Source organism: Corvus moneduloides, chromosome 2 (genome assembly GCF_009650955.1).
Source record: "Corvus moneduloides isolate bCorMon1 chromosome 2, bCorMon1.pri, whole genome shotgun sequence".
Classification (NCBI taxonomy): Eukaryota; Metazoa; Chordata; class Aves; order Passeriformes; family Corvidae; genus Corvus; species Corvus moneduloides.
Window position 1 is genome coordinate 100,051,296 of NC_045477.1, and position 24,677 is coordinate 100,075,972.

General features: G+C 41.1%; 1 protein-coding gene across 1 annotated transcript; it reads right to left on the minus strand.

Annotated features, from left to right (window-relative positions):
• Nucleotides 1–1,390: 1,390 nt before the first annotated feature.
• Nucleotides 1,391–21,621, minus strand: MXRA5 (matrix remodeling associated 5). Its single transcript, XM_032100577.1, has 7 exons — nt 21,181–21,621; nt 18,746–18,961; nt 16,330–16,459; nt 15,620–16,010; nt 8,052–13,022; nt 6,513–7,413; nt 1,391–4,973 (listed from the first exon to the last, which is right to left on the minus strand). Exons 1-7 carry the CDS (start codon nt 21,363–21,365, stop codon nt 3,062–3,064), a joined length of 8,706 nt encoding a protein of 2,901 aa, XP_031956468.1. The 5' UTR covers nt 21,366–21,621; the 3' UTR covers nt 1,391–3,061.
• Nucleotides 21,622–24,677: the final 3,056 nt, after the last annotated feature.

Here is a 24,677-nt window from a genome sequence, read left to right on the forward strand (position 1 = left end):
GTTATTCTGCTTCTCCAAAAAGGACATAAACAAATCTTTCTTCTCAACTTACAAAACAACAGCAAGGAATGGCATGTTTTCCTTTCCATGGAAACTATCCAGAACCTGCTTTGATTGATCAAGTAAAAATTTTGAAACCTTCTCAAACCATGAGCAAGCACTTCATTTCCTAGCATTTCCCCAAATCAGAAAAGAACAAACTCCATTGCCTTTGAATGCATGGCTCCTCTTGGTCTGAAAAATGAATGAAGACTTCTAAAGAAGAAAAATGAGTGAAGTGTTGCATCATTCAAGTAATGTGAATTTTTCATTGATTTATTTAACACAACTTGCAGATAATTACCTGCAAACAATGGAGAAATTATGATTTAAGTTCAGTGTCCTACAACTGTCTTCACTTGATGGATGATTCAGCACATGGAGTGACATGTAGATTCAGTCTCAAGAATGTAAGTCCTGGAACAGACTTAGTTTCCCTGTGAACTTCCTTATTTCTACAAAAGGAACTCAAGATAGATATCCTGGACAACTGCTATATCAGCAGAGAGAGAATGACAGACATGACATATGGCCAAACACTGCTTGAATGTAAAAAGCGTTCATTTGATACTTTTTAACTTGTAGTTACATTTATTTTGGAAGAAAATTATATTTTATAGGTCTCTCATTGGAAGTATATTTTCATAAAAGGGGAAAAGGCAAACATAATGGAAATTATAACACAATAAAAAAAATTTAAGTCCACTTTTAAAGAAATTTTGCAAGCATGCAAGTTTTGACTTAAGAAAATGTCTAGAGCCAAATCTTTCATTTCTTAGCCTCCTAAACTTCCATTGGCAGCTGTGAAAATTCTGGACTGAGGAATAAAACATGATCAGATGGTTTCTTTGATCCTAAAAGATCAAATGTTTTAATTTGGGTTTGGATTCTATTTTCTTCCCTTAACATAAAAGAAATCTACTTAATGGAAATATACAGAAGTAATTAATTACTCAAGAATATCTCTAAATTCACATAACTGTTAAGTGAAGGCTGGACAAATGATTAAAAGTGCTTGACTCCTACTACACTGCCAAATGCTGACTTCAGACTCTTTTACAAGATGTATTATTATTAAATTTTGCATGACTATTTTCCAAATTGGAAAACTACTATAAAATTAAAAGTAAAGGATCTAAAGACATATCTGATATGTTCAAGGAAAATAGCCAGAATAGAAAATACCTCATGGGCAAGCTAGCTAAAAATCTTAAATGCCTCTTTTCTTTCTTCATTAACTACTCTAACAAGCAGCTACATCCCTGCCAGGTATTTAGGTACATGCTTCCCCATGAGCACTGATTTGGTGGTTTAGGGCCCAAGGGTTTAAACCATAAAAAAGAAACTAAGACATAATTAAGTGCTATTTAATTAGGCAACATATCCACAACTTTAATAAAGTTGTGTACAAACCACAGATTTTTAGACTGCACTGATGTTTTAAAAAATAAGTTTCATAAAATATTCTATCACATAAATTGTACCCCTTGTATGTTCAGCAATGCTCTTCTCATTTAATTTTATATTCTTGTTGTAATCAAATACCTTTTACTTTAAGTAGCTCAGTTCTGTTTACCACTAGGATAAGTATACATTTTGCAATAGCTTTCTATTTTCCAAACAGGATAAACTTGTGGGGTGAGGAAATCTTTGCTTCCAGCTTTTGCAAAATGTAAATACTAGCAAAACACTTTACTTTCTGACATGTTTTGATCAACAGAGAAAACAAAAATAAAGCTTCTACTCTAACCATATTCTAAAACATGAGTGTAAGTTTTATGAACAAGCAGAACTTTAAGAATTCAGGAATATGTAAGAATCCATATGTCTAAAGCTAAGTTAACATTTGAAAAATTCTGATTGGTATAGTTTGTTGAAAAATGGGCATATACATATACATATACACCTTGTAGCAAATATTTCTATAGCACAAGAGATAAATCTTCATAAAATTATGCACATTGTCTGGTAATCCTTGACTCCAGAAAAGGTATTGACATTGTAAATATATGCTGAAATATACATAAGTTTCTATTAAAAAATCGCTTTTGAAAAGATAAACAATTATACTGATTTGTCTTCCCTAAAACATCTATAAATGAATCAAATAGAAATTGATTCAAATACAAGGACGTATAACACTACATTACTCTGATTTTTTTACCTAACTCCATACTTCCACTGTTTAGAGTTCCTTATTTTCTAAAAAAAAAGAAAGAAAACCAGTGAATACATTCTTTGGAAAATATTTTTTATTATAAAATGTACAGTATATTGACCTTAATATTATAAAACACTGTAATGTATCAGAGTCTTGTAAAGACCAATAATTTATAAGATGAGACCAAATTCATTGTTAATTTTTCTAGTCTCATAGTCAGAATAAAAAATATATATAAAATATAGAATGAATTAATTGATCATAGCGTCCTTAGTAGCTGGCAAATGTATGTTCGTATGTTAAGGCAGCTAATCTCTGCATGTATTTTTATTAAAATAGATCACTCTTATTTGCTAATTTAGTCTTTGATTTTGAAGAGCTGATAGAAGCATGAACAGAAAGGTTAGTAATCATATTCTATAAGCCTAGATTATGTAAAGGCGCTGCAGGGTATAATGAAAATTATGTTTTACTAAAGTACTTCTATCACTGCAGCTCACTTATTAACAGTTAATACTTCTTTGGTACTTTTAAGGTGCTTGTTAGAACAAGAAATAGCTTTGAACTATTGACAAGAATAGAGTACTTTAGGTCTCAGATGCTATTGGATAGCATGAAAAACCACCTTACACTGTCTTAACAATTTGAAAACCTTTTTCAACATGTTGGTCTTCTCAGTTCCAGTATGTCTAATGCCTCCTTCTATTGCAGGGACTTACTACCATTTTGAGTACAAAAGAAATGCAGATTACTTTCTTTTTTTCCTCTCCTTAGCTATTGTTGCAAGCAGTACTTCCCTCATTGCACTCATTTGGCAGTGACTTGAACACCAGTATCCAGCCAAAGGCACTTGTTTTAATGTTAGAATATGTGTATGTAGGTTGTTTTCGAATCACTGCCTAGAATATTTTTAGCAGTGCATTTATAGAAGCCTGCATCCCTTTGAGTGGACTGCTGGATGACTAATGACCCCTGAGGATGGAGGAATTTGTTTCCATACAGACGAGATTGAGCTCCTGTTGTCAGATGTGATTTATCTGGAAGCTCCCATGTTATTTCTGCTTTAGGAATCCCAATGGCCATGCAGTTCAGTTTAACTGAATTTCCAGGTCTGGCATAAATAACGGGTGCTGGCTCACTGGTGATCCTGGGAGGATAGGCGATCACAATGACAGGCACGGTCATAACAGAAGTGCCATACTCTGTTGACACTTTGCACAGGTAAGTGCCCCTGTCAAACACAGAAGCCTCACGCACCGTCAATGAGCCATTCTCCATCAGGGAAAAGCGACCCACAGCCTTGGGGGCATCCATAACCATCCCATTGGGCAGTGTCCAGGAGATCTGTGCCCGCTGGTTTGCCTGGGTCATGCAATGAAGCTGCAGAGTTTCTCCATTGATGATGCTCACCAGGTTGTTGTACTGGTTGCTAATTTCTGGCCTGAGTCCCACCTTCAGAAAGACTACTCGTTCCACATAACCTCCCAGGTTTCTGGCTGTACAGCGGTAAGTCCCAGCATCCCCAGCAGACAGGCCGCTGATGTGTAAGATCCCATCCCTCTTATGGTAAAATCTGTGCAGGCGACTGCCACTCAGCACTTCAGAGCCATTGGGAAGGATCCAGCTTGTGCTGGGTTTGGGGTTCCCCTGGACTGAGCAGTTCAGATTGATGCTGTGCCCAGCAATGGCAGTGATCCTTTCACTGACAGGGTCTCTGAAGGAGGGTTTCTCCACATGGTCTGTGATGAGGAGCTGCACAAGCAGTCTGGCTTCCCCTCCTTCGTTCCGTCCGATGCACACGAGCTGCACGGCATCTGTTTGCCTCACCCCTCTGATGTCCAGCGTACCATTGCGATGCACAGTGATCCTGTTCCCATAGTAGGGAGCCGGTAAGATTACTCCTTCTGGAAAAGCCCATAAGACACGTGGAGCAGGGATCCCCTCAGCTTTGCAGTCAATAAGTTTCCGGCTGTCTCTGATGGCTGTCTCCCTCACAGATGTTATTGCACTGAGATGACCATTGATTCTGGGAGGCTGAACATCAACATGGATCCAAACGATCTTCCGATCTTCTCCAGCACTGTTCCGTGCTACACAAGTATAGTTACCACTGTCAGACCTTTGGGCCTTTTGGATGAGGAGGGTGCCATCCCTGTATATCTGGTATTTATCAGATAGAGCAGGAATAGGCCTGTTGGTCGGGGAAAGCCAGGTCACTTTGGGAGTGGGTTCTCCTTTGGCTTCACATGCTGCTGTGACAACATCGCCATAAGGTACATTAATAGTGATGTATGTTTTGTTCCTGATGGTTGCAGGCTCTGCCACCACTTTGACCCGCACTTTCATTTCATCCTTCCCAATCTGATTTTCAGCATAGCAGGTGTAGTCCCCTTCCTCTCTCAGTCCAACATCATTGAAATACAGGGTTCCATTGTCAAAGACCACATATCGCTTCGTCCGGCTACCGCTGTCATCCGACTGCATGAAGGTATTGATCATGCTGCCATCGGGGAGACCCCACGAGATCTCCGGATTTGGCAGACCTGTGGCTACACAGTCGACTTTCAGGTCCCCTCCATACTTGACCTTGTGGTTATTCTCATTCTTATGTTCTATTTTTGCTGGTTTCATCATCACATTCACTTTGAGGACCACGTAATCATCACCTATCTTATTGCGGGCCACACACAAATAGTCTCCTGCATCTTTGTCTGTAACTGAATTAACAACCAAAGTCCCATTGCTGAATACTTTGATTCTAGTCTCCAAAGTACTGAAAGGAAAGAAAAAAGAACCTAACATGAGCTACAAAATCACATTTTGGTTATTAATTATTGAGCAAAATCTGGAGGATGGGCGGGAATAACAACTCATCAATGTTAAAAAAAAAAGGAGAGGAACACTGCTATTGTTAGATAATTAAATGGTCAGAAATGTTCAGGATATTCACCACCAAACAGCAAATGGAAAAAAATAGTTCTACTCACTTGTAACCAAGCAATTCTGTTGTGGTTAATGACTTTAATGCTGTTTTTGACACTAAACATTCACTAAATACCAAATTATGGTGGTTTTGACGCTCTTCTGACTACATGTACAGTATCCTATAACATTCAAAGATGATCTCTGAATGATATAATCCATATGGCTATTTGGACCATAATGGGGTCTGGTACCTGGGTCTTCAGTTAAAAACAAGTAACGATGAAGAACTTCCTCTGGCCTCGGGTATAACATATTAAGCCTTTACAAAAGTCACAAAGAAGCAAAATGTTGCTAAGCTTTGAAACAAAGAAAAAAAAATTCCAAAGTGCTTAAAAACCTATTACTCATTTCCACTTCACTATGGAATTGGTGTATTGTGGTCAAAACCAACTTCCTCAGTAGCCACAGGTTTCTCCCCAAAGGAGATCTCCAGTATTTGAAAAGCAGTCCACATAAAGATCATGAAGGAAAATTAAAAAGAAACACAGATTTTTTTTCCTACTGCTATGAGGCATAAAATGAATTCTGGATTTTGTGCTATCTACAGGTTACCTAAATACACTTTTCGTCAATATAAAAAAAAATATTACTATGTTCAGCTGTGAAGAAAGTTGTTCCAAATTATGCATTTTAATTACAGTGCATTTCTCATCTGTTTATAGTGCTCGAAGGTGAGCTATGAATAATTTATAGCACAGAAATTTGTTTTCAGCCAAGTCTTAGGACAGTTATTGTAGGTTTGTAGAAGTGATATTTTACTTGATATTGCAAACATTGGAGAATGCATTGTTTCAGGCATTTATATGCAACCAGGTTTGCAGATCTTACTGTGTGGTAACATTTGTTTACACATGATGTTAAAATGATAGTGCTTATTTAAGTAATTATAACTTGATTTATTTGCTCAGTATTTACTGCGTGCAATGATTTACCTAAGAGATAAAATTCAATGATCCTTTTCCTTCTGGGGAAAAGCAGGCACCTGTGCAATATTATTCAGACTAAGCACATTGGAACAAGCAGTACACAAGCTGTATATCTGAACTTTTGCCACTGGACTTTACTACATTTACGAGTGGCTGTAAAAGACAAACAGTGGCAGCTTATCCTAGAAACTTGAAGCTAACTTCAATACAGCTTTCAGTAAAATTATGCTAAGATATGACTTGACTATCTTTCTGATATAATTTCAAATTCCTTCTTAAGGATTGGGTGGCTTAGTCAAAACCTGCAGAAGTCAGGAATGAAACTTGTACATATATGAGTGGGTGTTTCTCTAAGTTAATCTAAATGCAATTTAGCTGCATCACCCCAAACAGAAATTTACCTGTGTAGGGAATCAATCATCCTTTTGGAAGGCAACCTCCATAATATCCGAGGCCAAGGGTCACCAGAAGCACTACAGTCCAAATGCAGGATTCCGCCATATGTTACATCTGTTCTCTGAGGAGAGCTCCCAGTGATCTTAGCATTAGACGCATGCTTCTTCACATGGAGTTGTACTGTTCTCCTAGCAGCCCCCACCATGTTAGCAGCAATGCACTCGTAGGTCCCACTGTCCTTGGGGGAGACGTTGCGAATGTAAAGAGTCCCATTGGGAAAAACAAATAAATTCCCATTGACAAACTGAGAAGGTCGGATCTGCGTGCCATCAAAGACCACCCAGCGGATGTTGGGAGAAGGTGCTGCTTTAGCAGTGCAGTGGATGTTAATACTGCTACCAAGGGGCAAGGAAATATTCTCTTGCTTGTCCTGCTGGATGATGGGCGGTAAGGCTGCAATGTGCAGCCTCACGGCAATGCTGTCAGCTCCTGCAGCGTTGCTTGCTACACATTTGTAAACTCCTCGGTCTGAAAAAGTTGCTTGCTTGATAGACAAGGTTCGATTTTCATGAAGCATTATCCTGCTTTCTGTGGTGGTGACTGTCTGCAAAATCTTCCTATCTGGGAAAATCCATGAAATTAGTGGGCTTGGAGTCCCACTAGCCTGACATTCCATTGCTATGGTCTCTCCAAAGTAGACCGTGACATCTCGATAACGGGAAAGTAAAATTTTGGGCTGGTGGGCTACAACTGTGAGCACAACAATCATTTTATCTATGCCATGCAGGTTCTGAGCTGTGCATAAATACTGTCCACGATCCTGAAGCTGAGCACTTCGGATAAGGAGAGTACCATTTTTCCAGACTTCAAACCTTTGTAACTTGCTGCTGGTTGTCATTAGCGCTCCTGTGAAGGTGAGAGGAAAGAAAGAAAGAGAAAGTCAAAGGGTTAAAAATGTACATTATTGCAATAAAGAAGTCTTAAGTGAGATTTTAAGTTTACTCAACACCAATTACAACTTCAGCGGGCCCACATGAAATCTTCTGACACTCTCCATAGCTCAAATTAGTCTTTGTTTCTATTGCAGAACTAACCAATAGCTTGCAAACATAGTGTGGAAATTTTTAAAGGCCTTATGTTTTAGGATTTCTCTTAAATCTTTATGTAACTTTTCTGTTCCTTTTGTACATGGACATGATACACACACCAGTATTTAAGACTGCAATGTTAACAAACCCATAGTCACAAGTATTGCCATAATAAATTCTAACTGCTGTGAATAAGCAGAGTTGGCTGCTTTTCACAGCCAAAAATTACTCTTCAAAAATGAACTCATTAAATGGTAGAGTTTTTCTTTTACTACAAGAAACACTGCAAATGTATTATTACTTCTAATGATTAGTTGCAATTAATCATTTTATCTACAATGATTGTAAGTGACAGAAAGTATTTTCCAGTATTTTGAACTACTCCTGTGATCATGTTGCATTTCTGTGCAATACCCCTACAAACCATGTGGAAGAACACGTTTTCCTTTATCTTACCTGTAGAGACTTTTGTCCAAGTAATAAAAGGCTTGGGTTCCCCAACTGCATCACAAGGGATAAAAGCATCCATTTCCGCAAGGACGGATATGCTCTGAGATGCTTTTGTGATAATTTTAGGTCTTTCTCCCTGTACCCTGAAATTAGTGGAAGACTGAATTACAGTCAAATTGTGTGGCATGCTTCCCACGTAAGGCACAGATGGAAATTTTTGATGACGATGATGGACATTTTTAAAAGGATGAACTGTAGTGGTTATTTGTGGTCTTGTGCGCTGAGAAAGAAAGGCTGGGGGGCTGATCTTTAAAAACACTGGTGGTAATGTGGTAGTTGTGGCATGTGGCATTGGAGGCACCGGAATAGCTGTAGCTTTTTGCACTGTAATCCCAGTAGGTAAGACCTGAGCAACCTTCTTCTCCTTTGTGTCTTTTGGGACTAGTTGACTAGGGACGTCTGGTTTAGGATGCATATTTAAGTGAGGGAATATCCTTGTTCTGTTGAAAAGGAAGGGTATTCTGGAACTGGGGTAATAGGGGATCCCTTGACTTGGTAGTCTTCCTGCTGTGCCTCTGTTATCTGGAACATAGTTATTTCCAAAAAATCTTGAATTAATATTGTATCTGTTCTGACCCTGATTACTGAACCTGCTTTCAGTCAATGGATTTATTTTGTGAAATGGAGAGGCTTGTGTTGGGGTAGTTGTTTCTCTCTGGGAGGCAAAAGTTTTTCTGTCCTGGATAGTATGTGCTGCATACGCTGTTATCTCTGGTTTGTTTGTGTAGTGAAGAGGCTGATGTGTTATAAAATAGCGAAGTGGGCCCTGTGTTACAGGAAGCTTCACTGTGCCTCTTACTGGAACATGCCTTGGAGGCACAGCAGGTAGTCTTTGGTTTATGCTTGGTATCATTCCAGCAGGTGGATGGGGAAGATTTGGATTTAGAAGTAAACTGTTGTTTGACTTGCTACTGTACAACTCATTGAATTGCTGCTCTTTTGACTGTATGCTGATCCTGTTTTGGTCAGAGGAAGGAGTAGGGTGAACATTCTGTCTTGAGCTTATCACTATTTTCTCACTATCAGCTCCAACTTGTTTTGCTTCTGGGAACCTTTCTTGATTGAAGACATTACTTTCCTCGGTGGTATAATGAAGAGAAGGATGTGAAGTGCTTGACATGGAAGTGGGAAGAGTGACAAGTTTTATAAATGGAATAAAAGCAGTGGATGTAATAGGAGGCTTTTTAGTTGTCTGCAGATGATGAAACACATGTGGCATAGATTCCTTTCTATCCAAGGAAGATGGCTCTGTCCCAGCCTGAGAAGTAACAGATTTCTTTGTCTGTCTAACTGGAAAAGCCTGAGCTTCTGCAGTGCTGGAAGACGAGGATAAAGTAATTATTTCATGTTGCTGAGGTGGCTCAGTTTTTGCTGGTGTTTCTATAGATACTGTGGGCTTCCATGGTTCCTTTGAAGCTGAGAGGTCCTTAAAAACTTCAACTGTGCCAACAGGAACACTTAAGTCAGGCACAGTGGGATATACCAGCTGGAATGTTCCAGCAGTTGTTTCATTAACCACAACTTCTAAGTCAAATAGGTTAGGCTCCTCCTGAGATTTTGGTTTTGCTGATAGTATTGAGCTGTTCCTATATGCAGGAGAAGTTGTTGTGCTGGATTGTTCCACTTTATGATCCACAGTTTTAGGGTCTGCTTTCATGTCCTTCTCTGCAGATGCACTGTCTAATGAGTGGTATGCTGGCACTTCACTTTGCTCTGGTTTCAGAGGTACACTTGACTCTTTTGTGGGAAGTGCACCTTGTACAGCATATGATGATAAAATCATGATAGGTGCAGTCACTGGAAGTGCCAAGGTTTCAGGGCTAGTAGGGTGCGTCACATGTTTAGCTTTAGGTAGAGCAGTGGTAGGCCTAAAAGAAGGAGTTGTGACCACATCTCTGATTTTTGTAATTTTCTCTACGACACCTGAATCAGGAATTAATGAAGGAGTGGATTCCATACGCTCCTCTTTCCTAGCCTGTATTTTGATGGTTTTAAGATCAGGACTTTCACGAGTTGCAGAAGTAGTTTTGGTAACAGCTTCAAATTCAGGTGTCCTTGGAATAATAGACATTGCCTCTGTGGTTAAAGCAACACGGGGAAAAGGCTTTGGTCTTTGTCGGATTCTGTTTGGCCTTCTCCTTCTGCCATAAGGTCTTTTTCTACCATGCTGAGTAATAAGTGAAGGCATGGTCTTTCTATATGGAGACGTTTTGGTGGCCACAGTGGTCAATCTACTGATGGAAGAAGCCATTTCTAACCCCTCTGCTTTATGAAGAGCATCAGTGCCATGCAAAATGAATATGGGACCCGGTTTTGGAATGGCCAAGTTTCTATGTGCCTCTGTCTGAGAATTGTCTGCATAACTGCTGGACACACTTTCTGGAGTCACTGTTTTCCTGTGGATCTCAAGTTCTTCATTGCTCTGAACCCTGATGGGTGTGACAGCTGGAAAGCCGCTATTTAAGTCTGGTGTTTTTGCATGACTTGTGGATATTTTTTTGTGCTGGTATCTCGTATCATTGCTCTTTTCTCTAACAAATGAAGAAGTGGATGAAGAAACAGTAGTAGTGCCTACAAAATCTGTTGGGATGATCTCATCATGAGAAGGTGCTGTAGTTACGGTGTTAACACTCATTGGGCCCACTTCATTTAACTTCAAGCTTGTCTGCAAGGTGCTATGAAGATCCACAGTCTGAGATTCAGCAAGGAGAGTAGCATCAAGTGGTAGCTCAGCAAAAGCAGAACTTTCTTCAGATATAGCAGATACAGTTTTATCTACATTTTCCACTGTGAATGAACTGCTCTGAACATTAGGAAACTTTGTCACAACTTCTTTGGCTAGAGGTTCTTCAGTGAAGGCAACTGAATCATCCGTCCTGACATCAAGATGCTGCTCCCCTTGGGGATGCAGAGTTGCAGAGACAGGAGTCAAATATGGACCTGATAAAGCTATTTCTACAGTGTCTGTACTTGCAGGTGTTTCTAAAGCCCTGTGGTTGGAAAATGGTTCAGTTTCTGACCCTATTAATACAGACTGCACTGAAAACACTTTCGTGTTCTGTGAAACAGTGACCAAGAATTGCTCATCTTCACCCACAGGTGATGCATCAGCAGAGGAGTCCAGCACATCAGCTCCTGTCTCTGAAGGCGGAGGGCTGGCTAAGGGATAAGGGGCGGGAGTAGTTTCCTGCATGACTGATGGCAGTGAAGTTGTTACAGAGGCGGTTGTAGCTGTTGTTGTTCTAGGAAGATTCTTCCCACGGACCTTTGCCAAAATGTCAGCCCAATGCTGTGGATTAATCTGTTTGCTTGCCACGTTAATTCTCCTTCGAGATTCAAATACTCTCCGGCCTTCTGCAACATTGCTGTCTTGGGTTCTATCGGTACTTTTCCAGATTTTCATTTTCCTTCTGCCCTTCTTTCCCTTTTTAATTTGAGCCTCTGGCACCCGGTCACTTTTTTGTTTAAAAGGTATTTCCCAGTTTTTTAGGTGATTCTTTCTTCGTGGGAACTCCTCCATCCCTCCTGCCCCTGATCCCTCTTCATCATCTATGACCCGCCCTCTTGTTTTTGACAAACCTTTTGAGCCTGGGCGCTTCTTTAGTTTTATTCGTTTAAATGATCTGTCAGACACCATTTTATTTACTGTGACTCTTACAGCAAACTGATCTGATCCTTGCTGATTGACAGCCACACATCTGTAATGGCCACTATCAGTGACACGGCTCCTTGGAATAAGCAAAGTACCATTGGGCAGCATATAGCCTTTTGAAGAGTTTGATAAATCATTGAGTACCTGACTGTTTGGAAGAATCCAGCTCAACTGTGCATCTGGAATGGCAACTGCATTGCACGGCAAAGCTATTGGATCTCCAACATTTTTTTCAACTCTTGCTACATCTGAATCAGCTACCTGAATAGCTGCAGGCTGCACGACGAGTCTGTAAGACATTATGTCCACATCGTCTCTCACTTGGGCAACACAGTGGTACACACCTCCATCAGTGTAACTCACTGCTTTGATTATTAGTTGGCCACTACTGAGAATGGAAAACCTACTGTCTTTCTGATTAAAAGGTGCCTGCAGTTTAGTTCCATCTGGAAAAAGCCACTGAATGGAGGGGCTCTCAGAAGCTTTCACACTGCAGCTCAGCTGACACTCTGACCCTTCCACCACACTCTGTGCTGTCCTTGTGCTCTGATTTTGCTCTATCATTACCCAGTTTCTCTGCTGCCTGGTGGTTTTGGTATGAATTGTCTGAGAAAACACAGTAAAAAAAGATAGCACCACTTTTTTCCCTGTACTCTGGCGCCTGTTTAATTGGATATTTATAAGAGGTTGCATTACCCAGGAAGGCTCAGCCAATATTTGAGCTTTTACACCTGTGTAGTAAAGAGCATCATAATCTGAGCCTTGCCTGTACTGATAGATTATTTTAGGCTCTTTTTTGAGCATAAGTTCCCTCTCTAATTTGACAGGTACTTCACTGTAGTAAGCTATAAGCTTCCACAGTTTTTCGTAGCTTTCTCGATTCATTGGACATTCAAAATCCAGTGCAATTGTAGCATTTATATCTATCTCCTGAGTCTGGATTTGATTCCACTGAATTTTGGTAGAACCTGTTGGTTTTTTGATTTCACAGTTCAGGTGGACTATGTTGCCATGCTCATCAGTCATATTTAGAGCAATGTTCCATGGTGAGGACTGAAGTTCTTCCAGAGGGAGTTCATAACTGTCACCATCATCCTCCTCTTGAGTGCTGCTATTTTGCCTCAGTGAGGACTGAATGACAGGTTTCCTACAGGAAATATCTTTCAAGTTTTGAATATCTTCTTTCTGCAGTTGTTTTGGGCTGCTGCACTTAGCACACAGCTGTCCCCCTTCATAGGCTTTGTCCTTTTTGCATTTTAAAACACCTGCAAAAAAAAAAACAAAAAAAAGGAAGAAAGAAAATGAAAAAAAAGGATAAGCTGAAAAACTCTGTTCTAAAGTTAGACAATTCTCAGAATTGTGAAATAAACTTCATGAGGATTGCCATTATGTCACATGACATATAAGTCAAGACTTTTAGAATGGCACCTCATTGTTTTATAGATGAATGGACACCTGATTCTCAATCTGACCACGATTTCTTCTGACTTTAATGAGAGGATTGAATATTCCATCCTTCTGAAACTTAGATTCACTGCCTCTAAACAAAATGCCTAGAAACTGAAGTGTGCAAAGCAACATTTAAATCAGCAACAAACTATTCTGTGTCAAAAAGTCTGCATTTGTACAGTGACAGCCTAACTTGTGTATCTAATGTGAAGAGAAGTGGGACCTTTCAGCTTTCAAAAATATAGCATTTACCTGAGAACTGCTGGACTTCCTCATTAAATAATCCAGGAAGCTTTCTATTTTTCTCTATTAATTAAGAACAGTATTGGCAGTACACAAAAACTTTTACTGTAGCTACCAAAATGGGCTGACTAGTTCTTGCATTTACAAGCCATTTATCAGCAGGAAAAATTCCAAAAAAGAAAAGTGCCACTTCTTCCCTGACCTCTGAAACAACTGTAAACTTTGTAATGAAACAACAAAAGCTAGAAGAGGAGGGCTAGACTAGGAAACTATAGCCTTGACTCCTCTCTCCTTCAATGCCAGAAAGACTGTTGTCTGCAAAGTAATAGCCATACTTTTATTACATTTTTCTCCTCACTAGAATGTCAAATGTCACCTTAGGTATTTAGTTTGGAGACATAGAGCAAATAAATTTTTACAGTTATTCTAGCCATAAGTATCATCCTGAAGAATGAGGGATCTTTGAATGAATGAACAGTATACCGGTGGGTTATAAGGCAAAACGTCAGGAGAAAGGGAAATGAATGGCAAATTTTCATACCATTATTTTAATTGAAAATATATGCTTTGCTAGTCTGACAAATCAATTTTCTTGAAAATTTGTTACAAATGGAATATTTATATATATCTATATCTCTATATCTATCTGTATATCTATATCTATATATGCAGTTTATTACTTGCAGATTCAAACAGGACATTTCAAAAATAAGGAAAAACTGGCCCACAATCAACTTGGCAGTGGCTACACTGATCTGAAGAAATTTAGTAACTCTTTCTGGACAGAATTCCCAAAGAAGTTAATGTTATAGTTATATACAGATACAAAATCTGCCATATTCGAAAATGGCATGGATAAATTCTTCCTCCTTCCAAAAATCACTACTGTTTTAGTGCAAAGAGGTAACCTAACTGAATAAAAACGCTAGCAAAGCCAACACTGCACAAAGGAATGTTCAGCTAATATCTCATTATTATAACTTACAGTAAAACTTAAGTACACCCATTACACATACACACACAATTTGGATCAAGAACAGAATGTAAGAATATTAAAATGTAAGCTAGTGGAATACAGTATTTGAGTTAGATGCCTCAAGTATCTGTTCAGTCAGGAAGATTTGTATTACTCACACAAGCATCGCACATTCTTAAAAAGTACTGCCCTATAGTGAAGTGCAAAACTGCAATGAGTTACGTGTTCTAAGATGACAAGACCCACCTTCGTTCACCATATGTGCTCGAAAATCATGATATAAACCTTGTGACACCATCACTCATTTGAAACATCTTCAGTTACAATTAAATGCCAATTTCCTCTTAATATTTTAGCAATAGCTCTGGTGTGACACCAGTTCCTCTGCTGAACTGAGATGCCCAAACTGAAAACTGAAACTCAAACCCTTCTTCATTTAGTGTATTCCTGAGACAGAGGCATTATAAAACTCTATTTTTTGCTTCTGCACACGATCAGAAACATCCCAGCCTAAGCAGTGTGATACTTTTCTCACCTCTAAGCCTGAATGAAGATAGACTAGCTATTTTATGAAAAAGTTACACGTTTGAAAAGAAATACGTTGCAAGTACTGGAAAATACTTAAAACAGATTTGCTCCATCATCAAAGGAAGTTGTTGTCAATGAAGAAACGTGGCTAGACATGAAGGATGCATACTACAGCCTTAATGTTAATAGAATCAAAGTTAGAGGACTTAACCAGGAATTTGGTAAACTGATTTCCTTCCTTCCTTAGACAAACATGTTCAAATCCAATCTTACCACCTTCCATGAGAGCATATAGTCAGTAGCTTTGTTGGTTGAGGACAATTGGCAGCCCTTAGTCAAAGGTGTACTGCTGCGCAAGCAAATGGAATAAAAGGTTATAACCTATCTCTTTCCAATTACAAACATCACTACCACTTCTGTCATCCCAAATGTAATGGCTAATTTCTTTGCTGTTAAATACATATTTTTATCTAATGAAACAAAACTGCTTTCTTTTTACACTGCTTTTTAAATACACACATTTATTGAACAGTAACAGAACTTAATACTGCACATAGAGATCATGTTGGCAATAATACTCAGGAAATAACAAAACCAACAACATGCAGAACAGGAAAAAAATTCAACATTATGAGTTCAATAAACACTGGTAGCTTATGCTCCTACCTCCAGAAGCTTCATTCCATTCAAGAAGCCCCTTCAAACTACAGTCACAGGCCCATGGATTTCCATGAAGGTAAAGATTTTCCAGCAGTGGCATGCCTTGAAACATCTCTGCAGGCAAGGTCCTAAGAACATTTTCAGATAGGTAGAGATGCCTTACTGTTGACAGTTTGAAATAATCAAGGACCATAAATGTTGAAAAGGTGTTGGGGTGAAGCTGCTGGAGCAAATTTCCTTCTAAGTGGACCAGTCTTAGAGAAGTTAAACCATTAAAAGCATTTGGATGAATAAACTCAATTCTGTTGTGATCCATGTGCAGTCTCATTAAGCTTGAAAGTCCTTGGAGAGTTTGGCCAGTTATGGCTTTCAATTTATTGTAACTAATTTTGAAAACCTAAAAAAAATTAAAAAAAAAGAACCAGAGATTAATTTTTTTATCTAAATCCAAGCAGAATAGCAATCAAGCAAATGTTTTCCTCCCACATTCAAATCTTTTGCACCACTGAAAAACCATACGTTGGTCAAAGAGGTAGAATAAAACTGAGTGTTAGTTGGGATTATCAAGTTAGACAGAGGCATAGTTAATAGATATCCAATGTATTTTGGGGGAAAATGGCATCTTAATCCTAAAAAGCCACTAGAAAGAACACTTAATTTTGTTTTCCGTTATTCATGGAAGCTAGTTTTGAAATTTAGGAAAACCTAAGCTGTACCTGTAGAGACACAAGATCTTTCAAAGCACCATTAGGAATATTCTGAATGTCATTTCCATGTATCATAAGCAATTCCAATTTTGTAAGTCCCGCGAAGGAGTTTTCGTATATAGACTGTATACTGTTAAACCTGGGGAAAAAAAAATCACACATGCAGTTACATTTTATACACTGACTGTCACAGACTGCAAATGTAAAAATAGTATAACCCAACTTCCAGGAAAAATTGGAGGGACCTTAATGCATTGTCAAAAGGCCAGAAGTTACTGAAAGATTTTTACAAGGCCCAAGCATACTTAGCTCATGTTTACATTAATATTTCTTTTAACTCACTTTGTGGCACTTTAGCCATAAATTAGGAGTAACAGTAATAAATAGGCGTTTAAGTTCTAATAGTTGTCAGTGTATTTTTCCATCCAGCTCAGTTTATGAAATGGAAGTAAGTTAATGGCCTCTGGCCAAACCATGATGCTATGGAGCCTGGCAAACTAGAGAGGCTGCAGTGTTGCCAAAGCAGCATCTAACAATAAATAAATAGAGATTGGGAAAGTAAACATTAAAAATGGTATCTCCCAAAGAGCACAAGAAGCAGTAAGTCACATCCTGCTTCACTTACTGTTACAACATGTATTGGCTACATTAACTAAATACATAAGGTCTAGGAATTGACCTTCCAATTACATAATTCGAGCCTTGAAACTCCTCTTAGATAAGGAATACAGAAAATCTACTCTTTGAAAATATTCAGTTTTGCTTTGGACAAGCGAATCAGACTTTATTTGCCAACCTGGAAGAGTTGCAGCTGGTGGCCAAGCTCTACATTTGTGTTTTTCATATGTATACAGAAAATTAAATGTATTATCTAATCTGGGCACAAAGTCTTACAACTAAGCATAGAATTTCAAAGGTTTTTCCAATTTCTTAGTATTTTCTAGAAAGCAGGGGAAGACACAGCATGAAATTAAAATACTTTGAATACGAAGAAAATACTTTTAGATCCTCACAATGTTATCTATCTAAAGATTCTTAATTTGCTAAAAATTTAGACTATTGTATTAACATTTTTAGTTCTTCTGCAGATCCACTATGCTTATAGCAGACATCTTATTAAAATTCCTTATTTCAAAATCAGTCCTTCAAAAAAAATATGAACTTGTCTAAATAAAAATTTTTCCTAAGTTACTTCCAGTTAGAAAAATAATCTTCACCTCCTAAATGCACAGCACTTAAAATAGCAATATAAAAGAATAAAAGTGCTCTTTCAAAGTGAAAGAAGCACAACAACAGACAGTTAAGACTGCTTCTCCCTGGGAAAGGACCCAAGTCAGAAAATGTCATTTGTAGTGATGAAATACAGAGAGGAAAGGGCTTTTATGCTAACAGTATATCAAACAATGTACTTTACTAAAAAAAAAACCCCAAACACCTTAGTAACTTAGATGTCTACATACCATTTACAAAAACAATTTAGGGATTGGAGTATATATTTCGTTAATATACCTTTACTGAGCACAAGAGCATTTTGAGACTAAATTTAGGCTTTAGGCACATAATATGCTGGTGGACAGAAATTTTAATTATGGAGAAGCAAAAAAACCCCAAAAACCAAGGGCCCTACTGCCAGTCATTGCACGATCAGTTGCAGCTTACAGGCCTTGAAGTTGTGAGGATAATTTCATCACAGGTAGTGGGGCAGCCCTGACACCAAGCAGAAGAGGACTGAGACTCTTGCACCATTCTATATCACACAATGACCCAACATGGTGCTTTTTCAATATGAAGCCTACCAACAGTCCCTGCCTTCTTGTCTCAAAATCTGACAGAAGTGAGTTGGCAATTCCCTGGAGAGCAAAGTGAGTTGGAGCCTGAGCAATCCCTTCCCAAAACATGCTTATATTGCACTTAGTTGCTTGAAAAAAACTGCAACAAAACTACAACTCCACAGGCAGTGGATCAGATTTCTTTCTACTGTATTCATTTAAGATATGCTATATCACATTGTTCTCCAAAATGCTACTGGATTACCTCATAGAATTTTACTCCTGCTGTATTTTTTTTTTAACATCAGGTATAGAATTCCATATTCTGTAGAAATCCCATAAAAGGTTAAATTCAAGATCTTTTTTTATACACTGTAAAAGACTAAATGTTCTATTTGCCAAAAAAGAACTCACACCATGGCATAAATGTTTATTTGAAAAGAGTACTAACTTTTGTTTGAAACATAAAGGCCAACCTAATTTCTCCATGCCAGCAACTGTAGTGTTTGAAACACAGCACCGACAAGTAAGTACCCATCTCTGCAATTCTACTTAAGAACTACACCCAGAGATCCCGCTTTGCCACATGTGTGCGAAGCACTCCAGGCTTCGGCACTAAGAACATAAAACTGTTTGCTCCAAGCTGCCATACAAACCCGAAGTTGATTCTTTCCACATGCTTAGCGATCCGTGCCGGCACGGCTGCCAGGGAGCGGAAGGTGCAGTGGACCTCGGTGGGAAGGTAGCAGGCGCAGGGCTGGGGGCAGCCCAGGGCGCCCAGCGGCAGCCCCAATCCCAGAATCAGGACCACGGACAGCGCTCCAGCCACCACCCGCTCCCCCATCTTGTCGCCTCCCCTTGCCTGGCTCTTCCTGCATTGTTCCGGGGCGGGGAGGAAGAAAAGAGAGAAGAAATGATGATTTTTAAAAACTTTTATATACCCTTTATACATTTTAAACCCTTTATATACCTAGTAATGACCTGCATTGTCCAGAAAGTCTATAGACAATCAAAACCAAATTCAGTTGGAAAGCCATTTTCCTTATTCCATGTTATTTTCTACTTCAGTGTTAATTTTTCCCCTATTACTCACTTCTACTTAATACCTAATCTAAAAAAGTTATGCTGTCTCCCTATGCTAATAAATTTTATAGGCTTATTCTGTACACCAAGAATAGTACTCATCTCAATGAAAAACTAGAAAACTTTTCGGGACATATCTAGCTCAAGCAAACTGCCATGGCTCCCTCTACAGTCAATGAAAGAAAAAAAAAACCCAAGCCATAATCACTTGAAGATTAATAATATCAGCTATCTACCTCATCAGATAACTAGAAATAGTACAACTGAGCTTCATTAGGTCCCTAGTTAGCAAACCTACTACCTCGCCTACTTGCCTAATTTTCAGACAGGCTACTAACTTTCATTAGGGTAAAATGTGGCTCAATGAATCTCATTCATAATAGACACGGGAAATAATAGAGATAGAAAGTAGTAGAAAGAATTGGTTCACCACAGATCTAGACTCTGTCATCCTTTGCCATGGGTTGCTCTGTGATGTTAGATATACTCTTACATTGCAATCTTAACCAAAAAGGTATGGCTGATCAGAACTGATAAAACTGGACAATTTGTTTAAAAGCATAAGCACAGACCTCACAGGAAAAGTTCATAATATATCTACCAATACTCAAGTTCAGATTTTTGGAACTGTGTGTCAAATTCTGCATGGCTAGAACCATGGAGAGTCATTTAAAGAAACACAGTGTGCTAAGAACAGACAAGAAAGCACAACTGTTATCGACCTTGAGCACTAGTAATTTCTGAAAATAAAATCATTTATGTAATGTCTTATTACAGATTAAGCACCCTAACTTTAGACAAATGAGTTTAAAACATTCCTATTCTTATTCTACCATCAGAAGAATTTGAAAGCTTTTCAAATTAAAGCCATACAAGAATATGGGCTGCTATTAGTAACAGAAATTTAATATTCCTGCTTTTGTACAACACTGCGACAATGACAGAAAGTTATTCACTTCTACCAGCTATTATTACGTCCATTAGTAATTTCCTTTTAGTATAAAAGTCAGATTTTATACTGTGCAACAAGATGCACATTTTTTCCCTAAGATTATCATGTGCAAACCATTACAGTTCAAAGGAGAGGCTCATTGGGATGAAGAGTTTTCCCAAATACCCGTGGTCAAGTTAATGAGATGCTTAGCATTCTTTACGAGACATATAGCTTGTAATTTGTTTAAGAATTTTCAGGTGCTGTTTTCCTTATGTTCTCCTCAACGAAAATTCTTTCTAAAAAACAGCCTACCCATTTCAATTTGTTTTGTGACAGGTCCCTTTCAGGACGTGCTCATTGAGGCGAAGAGGAGACTGCAACGACTTGTGAGGGGCTGTGGAAGGGCCGGCCAGAGGGACTTACCGTGCTCTGCCCGGGTAGGACGGAGCGGCAGCCGAGCCGAGCCCTTCCCACGGCCCAGCCGCAGCCGCTCCTGCGGGAGCCGCCGGGAGGCGCCGGAGCAGCTCCCGCCGCCCCGCCCCGCCGCACGGGGGCGCTCTCGGCGGCTCCCCCGCCATTGGCTGCTCCCGCCGCCCCCGCGCAGCGTGCCGGCCAATGGGCTGCGGCCCCGCCCCGCGAGGCGGGGCGTGAGCGGGGCCCCGCGTGGCGGCGCTGCCCGCCCGGCGCCTGGCGGGGCCGGAGGTCGCCCCGCGGGGAGGTTGGCGGGAGGGGCGGTCGCTCCTGCGCGGCCCCGGCCCGGGCTGTGCGCCAGCCGCGGCTGTGGCGTAGGTGGCTGCGAGGGAGCCGTAGTCCCCCTCGGCTCCGTGCTTCTTTCTGCCGTACCGGAGGACAGATGCTTCCCATTAGGGAAGAATGTCCCCGCCGGGCCGGGCGACGGGAGCGCTCGGGCTGAGGGCGGGCGCCGGCCGCGGGACGCCCGACGGCCGCCAGCCAGGCAGCCGCGCAGCCCACCCACCTCCCCGCCCCCGCCCAGTCCTGCGGGGGAACCCCAAAACCCGAGCCGCCCCGCACCCGACTGCGCTCTGGCAGCGGCGTTAGCGCGCTGCTCGTTACCTGCGGCCGGGCGCGGCGCTCTCAGCAGGCGCTGCCCGCCGCTCCCGATGCTCCGCGGGGCTGCGGGCGGCCGGCGGCGCGGGGCCGGCGGTCACCTGGACCCCGGCCTCCCCTCCGGCACCGGCTCGCCGATGCTCATCGCTGCCTGCAGTGGCCCGTCTCGACGCCGACTTAGGACTCCTCATCGCCCGTCATCCTGCGGGATCCGCCGCCGCGGCTGGGTCCCCCCGAACAAGCATAAGCGATGCGCGACAGCTGGGCAGGCACCGCCGGGTGCTGGTTTGTATTGACTGCTACTGCCTCCGAGCGCTCCCCTTCTCCGGGTGCCCCACGATCCCGCCGAACGTCGGGGCGCCGCAAGCCCTCAGTCCCGGCGGCAGTCCAGCGCGTCGCTCCGGGCGCTGCGGGACCTCCGTGGGCCAGCGGGCGGGCGGGCGATGCGGGCGGCTCCGCGCCGCCGGACGGGCTGCCTGGGCGTGCAGCTCCTCCCGCGGCGGCAGCGTCCCGCCGCCCGCCGCCGCATGGGGACGAGAGATGCGGGTGCCGGGGCGCCGTGCTCCGCCCGCCTCCCCGCGCCGGGCGCTGTGCAGAGGGAGGGCGCGGCGCAGCGGCTCCTCTTGCGGGGTGGGCGGCCCCTCCGGGGAGGGGGCGGCTGCGGGCGGGCCCGCGCCAGGGGCGGGGGTGGGTAAAATAGGCTCCGGAGCCGGCGGACAGGGGTCGCGGCAGTTGCGGTTTCGCATGGGTTCGGGACCTGAAGCTCACGGAAAGTTTGTCTCTGGGACCTAGGCACATCCAGCACTGTCGAAGCGCTCAGATGTGCGCTCACACGCACATACACACACACACAGGAGTTCAGCGCATAATCCCTAAAGTGGACCGACCAGTTTGGGTTCCTTTCTCTTCCCATAGTGATATGGCGCTTAGAGACATGGTTTAGTGGTGGGTTTGGCAGTGCAGGGTTAATGGTTGGACTCGATGATCTTGAGATCTTTTCCAACGTTAAAGATTCTATAGTTCTTTGAAATAGGTGTCTCGTCACAACACAAAGAACCAAAGTGACATCAATCCTTATACTTCATACTGGCACAATTCTGCTGCAGAGACCTGTATCCTGTCTGTATGTGAGAATTTGATTTTTGCAATCATACTCAAGGAGAGGCACTCCAATAAATGCATGTGAACAGAAAATCTCAAAGAGCTGGAATTGAGAGGAAATTACAGCAGTAGAGGAAAAGACAGGAGCCAGTAATTAACCAGACTGAATGTAGAGTCGGTCATTAACTGCCTTTTACCTTTAAAATCTACCAGAGAAACAAGCTTTAGTTTAAAATCTTTCAATCATTGACATCCCTATTCTCAATTTCCCTCTGGTATTATCAGTTTTTTCAGTTCACAAAAGTTAAGCCTATCTCCACTCCAGTGAAAAATGCATCATTCAGAAGACCATGCACTACTGCCTAGTTAGTTCCACTGTATGGTTTTTGGATATGCACAATTTTCTGTTCTCTAGATGGCCATTGTGGCAGTTTCCCTCATCTGTTCTAAAAAAACCAAAGAAATCAGTCTTTCAAGACACAGAAGAATTGCAGAAATGAGCATAGATGCATCTTGAGTCGTAAGAATGCCTCTGAGTTTTGGTATGGAGATTTACCATCTCCAAGGTAAGTAAATGTAGTGAATGGCATTATGTTCAAGGCTGTAAAGATGTGGCAAGTGGATCATCACCAAATTAATAGGAATAATCAGAATCCTAATTAATGAACCATGTTTGACTTTGAAACCTGTGAGAGGTGTGATTATCAAAATGGTTGGTGGGGAAATGTCTTCAGCTGTTAGCAATAAGATGTTGTCAGAATCTGGACAAGTCATATGTTCCAAATGCATTAACAAAGTTTCACTTTCAAAAGAAAAGCTAATTATCCAGGCTTTTAGCTGCAGAACCTTTTTTGTGTTGTGGTGGGCAGCTTAGCTCCGCACAGCCTCTCCCTCGTTTACCCAGTTTGATATGGGGGGAGGGAATCGGAAGGGGAAAAGTTTGAAAAATTGTGGGTTGAGATAAAGACAGTTTGATAGGTGAAGCGCAAGCAAAGCAAAACAAGGAATTCATTCACTACTTCCCATGGGCAGGCAGGTGTTCTGCCACCTTCAGGAAAGCTTAAAAGTGACTTTTAAGTCACTTAAAATGCTTAAAAGTGACTTGTGAAGGCAAGTGCTGTAACTCCAAACATCCCCCCCTTCCACTCTCCTACCACAGCTTTATATGCTGAGCATGACACCATATGGTGGATATCCCTTGGATCAGTTGGGGACTGATCCAAGGAGCAGTCCCAGCTGTGTCCCCTACCAGCTCCTTGTGCATTCCCAGCCTGCTCTCTTGATGGGACAGTGTGAGAAGCAGAAAACACCTAAACACCACACGAACCTTGATCAGCAGTAAGATAAAACATCCTTGTATTTTCCACACTTCTTTGGTCACAAAGCTAAAACACAGCACCATATAAGCTACACTTAAATAAATGCAAGTATAAGATATTGCAGACATTTAGAAATAACACCACTAACATGATGTTCACTATCTTCAGCATAATTTTTTTTTCAGCCAAGTAAATGCCAATACTGACCCATATTGTTGTATCAACTCTGTATTAACAGTAAATACATCAACAGTTCACAAGTTAAAACCACACTACTTTGACAACAAAGCACACCCAGATCTAATATATATGTTTACTTTATTGCAAAGTTTTACAATTTCTTTAATTGAAATTATGGGAAAGAAAACTATTAAGGACAGGATTTTTTAAACTGATGTGTAGTACTTACAGTTAGGGAGTTAGCAATAAAAGATTGTGGTATGAAACTTGTAGATGCTACATGTGCTTGGACAGCCCCATGGTCCCATTATTTTTTCAGTTTTTTACTTTGAGGTTTCAGCTATATTTCAAGAAGAGGCACTTACTAGTGTCTAGGTAAGACAGCTGCTGCATCAGCATAATTTCTCTGATGCTAGGTTGTCTGGCATCTGGTGCGGTAAATGGTTGGAAAACATCTTTACAAACTGTTTGAAGTTTTTACACAGTGGATAGGGACAGGCAGAGCAAAAAAAATGGTGAAGGAAATCATCCGTGTCACTGATATTTGCCATTTCAGCTGTGGTACCTGCTGTTTACACAGAATTTACAAAGTGGTAGGAAAATATTTCAAAGGAACAAGGGAAACCAAGTAGAAATACTTGAACTGTAGGGAGCAGCGAGTCTCTGATACAGCCATTTCTGAAAGTTAGTCTGAAGATAAAAGACTATTCACATGAACAAGAACCTGTTGTAGGTGGCAGCAAATGACAGGCTTTTTGACAGGACTGGGAGGCAGCTAAGGGTAAGTCAAGCATGACAGTTTCAGAAACTGTAATATTAGAGAGAACTGTCTTTCTTATTTTCACTGTATTTCACTAATTGTGGAATGCCTTCACTTTGTTCAGATTGGCAGTGTTTGAGGGA

Excerpts from the sequence above, each read along its gene's own strand:
- MXRA5 (XM_032100577.1), bottom strand. The coding sequence starts at position 21,365 with ATGAGGAGTCCTAAGTCGGCGTCGAGACGGGCCACTGCAGGCAGCGAT. Across the intron at positions 18,962-21,180 it reads AGCGCCGCGCCCGGCCGCAG|GAAGAGCCAGGCAAGGGGAG; the intron begins GTAACGAGCAGC and ends GGAACAATGCAG. Across the intron at positions 16,460-18,745 it reads GTGGAAAGAATCAACTTCGG|GTTTAACAGTATACAGTCTA; the intron begins GTTTGTATGGCA and ends TTTTTTCCCCAG.